Genomic DNA, 8,229 nt, shown 5'->3' with positions numbered 1-8,229 from the left:
TATATCTCTCTATTTCTCTGCCCCTCCCTTCTCATGCTCCGTCTCTGTCTCTCAGAGATGAATAAACATTAAAAAAAATTTTTTTAAGACTTAAAATGTATAAAGGACTCCTACAACTCAATAAGAAGAAAGATAAATAACTCAGTTAAAAAAAGAAGATTTGAATCAACATTTCTCCAAAGAAGTTATACAAATGGCCCATAAGCACATAAACAGATGCTCAATGCCATTACTCCTTAGGGAAACACAAACCAAATACACAATGAGATACTACTTCCTACCCACAAAGATAGGTATAATTTTTTAAATGTGAAAATAACAAATATTGGCAAGAATGTGGAGAATTAGAGCCCTCACTTATTTCTGATGGGAATATAAAATAGTGTAGCCACTGTGGAAAACATTTCCTCAAAAAGTCAAACATACAGTTATCATATAACCCAGCAATTCTACTCCTAGGTACATACCCAGAAGAATTGAAAAATTATATATCTACATAAAACTTATACATATCCATATAAAAACTTGTAACGGGTGTTCATAGCAGCATTATTATAGCCAAAAAATGAAAACAATCCAAATGTCCATCAACTGATGAATAAATCAAAAAAATATGGTGCATACATACAATGGAATATTATTCAGCATTAAAAGCAATGAAGTATTTTTAATGCCAAGATAAGAAACAATTTATTATAAAGAGAAGAAAAATTTCCAATCCAAAATTCAGAAATATTTCCAACTTTGCCACAATCAATATACATGAACTATACAAATTTATACCAGTTCATAATTTACCAAATAAAAGATGAGTGTTCACAAAGTAGATGGTGGTTTGTGGAAAAGACTATGACCAAATTAAGTACAAGGAAAGTTACAAACCAGACCCCCCACTTTTTAAAGAAGTTTACTCAGTCCTAGAAAACTACAAGCTAGCAAATGTACCGAGAGCTGGCTGGTGCTAACACCATGGTTGAGACAGTGTCTTTTTAAGGGTCTTTTTAAAGCCTGTTGCCATGGCAGATTCTAGTCACTTGTTACTCTCAAAGCCAAAAACACAACACAACTTCTGACCATTTCCCCAGGTCATGCTTATTAGGTTTGTCTTATGTACATTTATACATATTTTTAAGTGCGAAGTAAAAGTCTTGTCAAATTTTCCAGTGCAACCATGTTTAAAATGTTGAGTTCTCGGATGCCTGACATGAAGGTCAGCCTGACCCAGGGCTTCTCAACCAAGTGGGACAACTACAAGAACAGGTGGAAGAAATGGGAGCCCAGCATTCATGCACCTGAGCCTTGCCTCATTCTGCCACCTCTGTGCAGCTCAGCATATCTTCTGGAAACTGTTATGTTGCAGTACCAATGCTAATAAGCGAGCAGTTTACGTGAAAAAAAAAAGTTGAACTTTCCTATTGAGCTGCCAAAAAAGTTAACAATTTTCAAGTGTAACTGTGCAAAATCTACTGCAGAGAAAGGTTCTTTGAAATACAGATTTTCCTTAAAGGCAATGAAGTATTGATACATGGATAAACCTTGAAAACACTATGGTAAGTGAAAGAGACTAGATTCAAAAGAGCACATATTGTATGATTCCATTTATATGCAATGTCCAGAACAGGAAAATCCATAGACAGAAAGTAAATTAGTGGTTGCCAGGGGCTGGGAAGAGGAAGGAAGGGGGAGTGACTCCTAACGGGTATAGGGTTTCTTTTTGGATGATGAAAATGTGCTGGAATTAAATAGTGGTGATGATTGCACAACCTTGTGAATACACTAAAAACCACTGAATTTTACTTTAAAATGGCAAATTTTATAGTATGTGAATTTTATCCCAATAAAAAAAAATGCAAAAGGCTGCCAATGGAGGAGGAGCAGGTGGGCAGAAATTCCATTTGGATGCCAGGTGGTGTCTCTTGGCAAGCTATCTGGTTCAGTAGTGTCCAATGCAGGTTCCTCTCCTCAGCCAAGTGGCTCCACTTCAGCTCCCACTTGAGATCTTTGTTTGAATAAGGGGTTCCCCAGCTAAAGAAGAATGAAAGCCCTTGATCAATTGCCAAGAAGCTCCTCCCCAACTTCTAAGCTCCAGACTTGTGGAGTGTTCTGTGAGGAGAGGCCAGGGAGTCAAAACATCAAAAGAGAGCAGCGGCTCAGACAAGGGTTGGAGTGTCACAAGCAGTGCTGTGGGCTGGAGCCCTGCCTTCTGACAGTGTCCACTAGCAAGGCTTCCTCTGGCTCGATCTGGTCTCAGGGGAGCATTGACACATTTGAGAGGTTTAGTTTCATTCATAAACCTCGAGTGAGCATGTTCTGGCTCTCACCCTGGGATGGGTGAGCCAAGTCCCTGTCCTCTGGTGGCCCAGGTACAAGATGTGTAAAGATGCTCAGTCCCTGACAGTTTTGCTCCCCTCTCTTGGACTGAGCTGAGACCTTGGGTTCTCTGTCTCTCAAAGGACAGGGAGACAGTGGCAGGGAGCAGCTTTTAGCTGAGCAGGGAGTGGGTGGGTTGGGAAGGAAGGGAAGAAAACATTAGTGACTATTGGGGACTTACTCTGTGCCAGACACACGGGAACATGCACATATATGATTTAACTTCCTCCTTACTGACTCCTTTAGCAGTAGGTGAAGGGACTGTCCCAGGTACTTGGAGCTAGTATGTTGTTGCACTGAGATTTGAACCCAGGATCATGAGATTTGAAAATATGTGCTCTGAAGAAGCTGGAAGTTCACCCAGAGGTTTTCATTGAGGCTCCTCCATTGGACTATGTCAAGCTCCTGCTGTTTATACATTACTTGATCATTCATTCATTCATTCATTCATCCCATAAATTTCCCTGAGTAGGCACTTGGTGCCAGATAATGTGTTAAGCAACAGAGACACAAACCTCAATACCCAAATAAGGGTTAAACCCTGCCTTCAAGGATTTATAATAATGGTAGCTAATCCTGGACTGAACATAAAACCAGCAGCTAAATTAATTATACTACTAAGGGAGGCCCTATGGTGGTTAGGCGAAATGGCAAGTTTCTTTGTTCATTTGTTTTGTTTTTAAAATCTTTATTTGTTTATTTATTTATTTATTTATTTATTTATTTATTTATTTGAGAGAGAGAGAGAGAGAGAGAGAGAGAGAATCCAAACCCCAACTCAGGACTTGATCCTTTGAACCGTGAGACCATGACCTGAGCTGAATCAAGAGTTGGACACTTAACCGACTGAGGCACCCAGGTGCCCAGCAAGTGGTTTTAATATGAGAATGAAAATTCAAGGTTTGGGGCAGTGGGGGCAAATTCTCTACCCACCCCCCACCCTATCCTATAGATGTGTGGGGTGTGGGAGAATGAGTAACCACCATCAGAAAGAGCTGAGGGGGAAGTGGTATTTTGGGGCCTGGCTTATTCTGAGCCACAGCAGGAAGTGGAGGGAGGGCTTGCTGAACAGGCCAAGGCTCAGGGGAGTTACTGACTACAGACTTTTGGTGTGGGAGGGCTCAGTCAGAAGGGTCTTGGGAAAGGGAGCAGTGGGTGAGAGAGTGAGTTTGGAAATGAGAATGTAGATGATCAGAGTGGTCAAGAATGACAGACTGAGACACAGGGATTGAGGTTTTGCAGCTCCAACCGAAACTAAAGGGTCAATACATTTCACACTTTGGTTTCCGAGGCTATTTTTGGTACAGGAAACAAGCTATATTGTCTTTGCTCGGGGTATCAAATAGAACGTGGGGGAAATTTGTTAGGAAATGCAAGAGGGAACGTCAGCCCCAACTCAGGCTGGAAGCCACCAGCACTGTTTAAACTATGGGAGGAATTTAGCCTGGAATGGAGAAAAAGGGAGGTGGCTACTAGCTTTAACTCAAAGACTGACCTCCAGTTGGTTTTTCTTATCTCTTAACTGTAAACCAGTCTGCTTATTTAGTGAACACTTCCCCGTCTTTAAACTTGCCGTCTTCTATTACTGTTTCCAGTTAATATCTGGTTTAGCAGAGAAGTAGCATGGGGCTATGGAAAGAACTTGGAATACGTACGTTATCAGTTACTGTAAAATCTAGTCACTCAATTAAAAGTTCCACTTCCATAGCCAGTCAGGGATGGAAGCAGCTAGAACTAGAACGCAGAATTTAGAATTCCAATTTTTCCATCCTCCACTGCCGCATCATATGATGCAGACACTGACTTCCTTATCTTCCCTGAGCTTCAGTTCCCTCATCTGTACAAATACCTTCCTTAAAAATACCTACCTTATAGGTGGTTGTGAAGATTAAATGATGCATAAAGTCCACAATACAGTGCCTGGCCATGGTGTGCCCCTAACATTTTTAATCATTCCATGTGATAGTTACCTGGTTGGCTGGCTGCACATGGTAGGTGCTCAAATGAATACCTCATTTTACATGTTATGAGCTGACCCGTGTTCCCCTCAAAATTCATATGTTGAAATCCTTACCTGTACTATCTCAGAATGTGACTGTATTTGGAGATAAGGTCTTTAAAGGGGTAATTAAGTTAAAACGAAGTCTGTAAATTGGGCCCTAATCCAGCCCGACTGGTGTCCTTACAGGAAGAGGGCATTTTGACATAGACATATACAGAGGGAAGACCATGTGAAGAAAACGAGAAGACGGTCATCTACAAGCAAAAAGGAGAGATCTCAGAAGAAACCAATCCTTGATCCTGGACGTCCAGCCTCCAGAACTGGGAGAAAATTAACTTAAGTGTTGAAGCCACTCACTCTGTGGTACTTTGTGATGGCAGCCCTAGCAAGCTAATACAGCACATACACATTGTATCTTTTTAGGGTGAGCGGACGGCTCCCTCGTTCTGCTGGCTAGAAACTGCTTCTCGGCCTGTAAGTGCTGTGCTCTCCATCCAACTCAAAGTTCCAGCTAAAGGCCCCAAAGGCGCTGGTCCTGCTGGGCTGGCCATGTTGCCCTGGACTGGGTGTTGCTCCCTTGGCTCTTGGCTGCTACGAGGAGACTTGCTGACCAGAGGTGCTTGGGGTGGGGGGCCAGCAAGAGAATGCACCATGCATCATGGTCCATTCCCGGGTGCTTTCGGGCTGCATGGGGAGGGCAACTTGGGAGTGTGATTAAGATGAAGCAATGGAGGAAAAGTACTGCATCTGTGCTACCCTGGTGTTCTCTGTCCCAGGACAGTGGAGAAAGAGGAGACAGAGGAGAAAGAAGGGGTCCGAGGTGAGAGGAAGGAGAGGTGCCTGACGTGAATCATAGGACACTTACCACCCCCAGAAGTAAAGAACTGTGTCTGCGTATCAGTGGGCTCTGGAATCCCGGTCTTTTGCGGGGCACTGTTTGCCGGGTGGCTCTGGGACCACGGCGCGAAGCCAGGTCCAGGGCCTGGCCGCCCTGGACGACAAGGCAGTGCGGGCGGGCATGCGCGCATCCGACACGTCCTCGGGGCACTGCCCCCTCCGGGCGCGCGCCCGCCCCCGCCCCACCCCGCCCCGCCCCCCCGCCGGGCTCGGTGGACCCGGCGCCCGGGGCCGCGCACGCCCCCTCCGCGAGCCGGGACCCTGGGCCGCGCGCGCCCCGCGCCCCCTCCCCGCCCGGCGGGCGCGCGCGCTGGCTCCCGCTCCCGCTCCCGCTGGCAGCGGTGGCGGCGGCGGCGGGGATTGTTTTTGTTGTCGCTGAGGCCGGAAGAGCCGCGGGAGCCGGGTCCCTGTCCCCGGGCCGGGCGCCGCCGCCGCCCCCTGCCCAGCGCCCGCGCCTCCGCGGCGCCCCCCCAGCGCCAATATTCCGGAGATCAAGCGTTACGCGGCGGCGGCGGCGGCGGCGGCGGCGGCGGCGGGGCCCGGAGCGGGAGGCGCCGGGGACCGGGGCGAGGCGGCCCCCGCCGCCGCCATGGAGGCGCTGGGACCTGGTGAGGAGTGCGCTCGGGCCGGGGCCGGGTCGCGGCCCCGGGACTGGTGGGCGGGCGCGCGGGAGGGCCCGTCGCTCCGCGTGTCCCCCATCGGCCCTTGCTTACCTGGGTTCGGGCCGTCAGGCTTGGGGGAAGGGGATCCGTGCCCCACAGCACAAGGCAGAGGGAGCTGACCCGGGCCTCGGGGGGCGGAGACCCCGCCCCAGCCTGGAGAGACAACCCAGGTCTCGAGGTCTAAGGGAGGCAGGCCCAGGATGGAGACCCGGGTTCCCAGGGGGAGGGGAGACCTAACCCAACCTCAGGGGGGGCGGTCTGCGCTCCAGGGTTGAGGCAGTCCAGTTTGGTCCTCAGAAGAAATGATCTGTGCCAGGTGCTCAGCTGAGGCCTGGCCCGGACTGGACCAGGAAGGACCCCCTTGAACTGCCAGGGGTATTCTTAGCATGGGGCCACACCCGTGTTTTTCTTTGCACTGGTAGACAGTCCAGAGCCCTCAGATAAGGAAGAAGAACTTCGCCCAAATACTTCTTATGACCCCCAAAGGCCAAGGGGCAAAGTACCCTCCCTTTCTCGAAGGCCCTGAAGTCTTGGGAAATATGGTCCTATGCCTCTCTTAGTCTGTGCGACAGTCCCAGAGTGATCAGGGCTAGTGCCTTAGTGACAGGTGAGTTACCAGCGAGCCCGTTCTAGCATAAGCTTTAATGCCCTGAGTTCTCTTCTCACTGGGTTATGGGTGGTTGTGGGGATCAAATAAGGGGAAAGTGCTTTGGAAACTGTAATTCCCCATCTTTATGAATGACCTCTGTTTATCTCCCCCAGTTGGCCCAAACCAAAGGAACCATTCCAGGTTATAACAGCTGCCCTGCAGACTGAGAACCTGGTGCTCCCACCTCAAACCGCACCAGGTTTCTAATGCCTCGGCTAAGTAGGGCAGGGTTTAGAGGCTGTGATAGAATTAACTTTAATATCAAACCCTGTCTACATAGTGGACTTCGTTGTAGGGCACTTCATTTTTTTAGTGGATGGAAAATTCACTTTGCCTTTTGAGTTTGGAAACTTTGCAGGTTTGTTTACTTAGAACTTGTTTACATAGCTGAGTGATTAAACCCTACCTTAATTGGCTGCTTAAAGTATTTTTTAAAGGCCCACATAATCAAATTTCATATGCCTTTTAAAAATGAATTGGTTTGTGACATTAATATTATTTGATAAACCTCAATGTGAGCATTACTCTGGGTTCCTTCAGCTATGTCCCCCGGCTAAAGGCATGATCATGTCTTTAGGAATGTAACAGACTTCTGTTCAAATCCAATCTAGTAATTTAATAGTTGTATAACCTTGGGCAAATTACTTAATTCCTTTGAACTTTCATTTCCTCATCTATAAAATGAGGGCAATAATAATTATGTGCTGCAAGATTGTTGTGAGAATGAAATGTATGTGAGCAGTCTTATTGTGGAGACTAATGCATTGTAGGTATTCCACAAATGTTTCTTCTTCCCTCCCGGTTAGTAATTCATAATTGAAGCAACTGTTGCATTTTATGACTGATGCTGGAAGAGACTATGTAACTGTGTATACAAACTGAATTTCATGGAAAAGATCAACCTGGTAGAGTTAGGAGAGGCCTAGGGACTTTGTTTTTTTGGTTGGTTTTAGCTTTTGCAGATTTGAAGACTTAGTTTGCTCAGGATTGTGGAAAGTTCTCACTAATCACACTTTAAAGACACAAATGAATATATTAAAATGTCACATAGATCTTTCCTGTTGACTGGAATATTTTCTTGTCTGCTGTCTAGCAAACTCCTTTTCTGGTGTCACAGTATCTTGGAAACCCAATTAATAATAAGCTGCTTGCTGAGCATAGAATTGGAGCAAAGGGAGTTGATAGTCTTGTGGGATATTTTATCCAGGCTGTCTTAGGACCAAGAGAGAGGCACTTCAGTTTTGTTCAAACACCCTGGTCTAGTGCTTTCTGCCCTCCTCACTTGAAAATCATTGAAGCATTCTTAATCTTACTATGCTCTCCCCTCACCCCATTTTGGTTTCTGGCAATAATAACTTAGAAATGTATTCAGTTAGATTACCATTTATTTTGGCTATATTAATTATGTTTATTTTTACAGTGCTTTACAGTCCGGAAGGTGCTTTCATAGCTCTTAGCTCATTTGATCCTATGAGAGGTAGGTGAGGCAGGCATTAGCCCCATTTTACAGATGAGTAAAGAGATTCAGAGAGCGTAAGTGACTTCAAGGTCTCAAGGCTGAGAGGTGAAATGCAGATGAGTCTGGGTCATCTGACTCCTAGTCCATTGCCCTCTTCTTCATTTTTTAAAAATGTTTTTTTAATTTTTAT

General features: G+C 46.2%; 1 protein-coding gene across 1 annotated transcript in view; it reads left to right on the top strand.

The window, feature by feature from the left end:
* Window positions 1–5,734: 5,734 nt before the first annotated feature.
* The window catches only part of LOC132671901 (protein argonaute-4), a 40,883-nt gene continuing 38,388 nt past the window's right edge, over window positions 5,735–8,229 (top strand). Inside the window, exon 1 of the mRNA XM_060623345.3 lies at window positions 5,735–5,877. Within this exon, the coding sequence (XP_060479328.1) occupies window positions 5,859–5,877 (19 nt within the window). The 5' untranslated portion in view covers window positions 5,735–5,858. The remainder of the gene's footprint in view (window positions 5,878–8,229) is intronic.

This window comes from Panthera onca, chromosome C1, assembly GCF_046562875.1.
Source record: "Panthera onca isolate mPanOnc1 chromosome C1, mPanOnc1 haplotype 2, whole genome shotgun sequence".
Classification (NCBI taxonomy): Eukaryota; Metazoa; Chordata; class Mammalia; order Carnivora; family Felidae; genus Panthera; species Panthera onca.
This window is presented reverse-complemented; position numbering and strand designations above follow the sequence as displayed.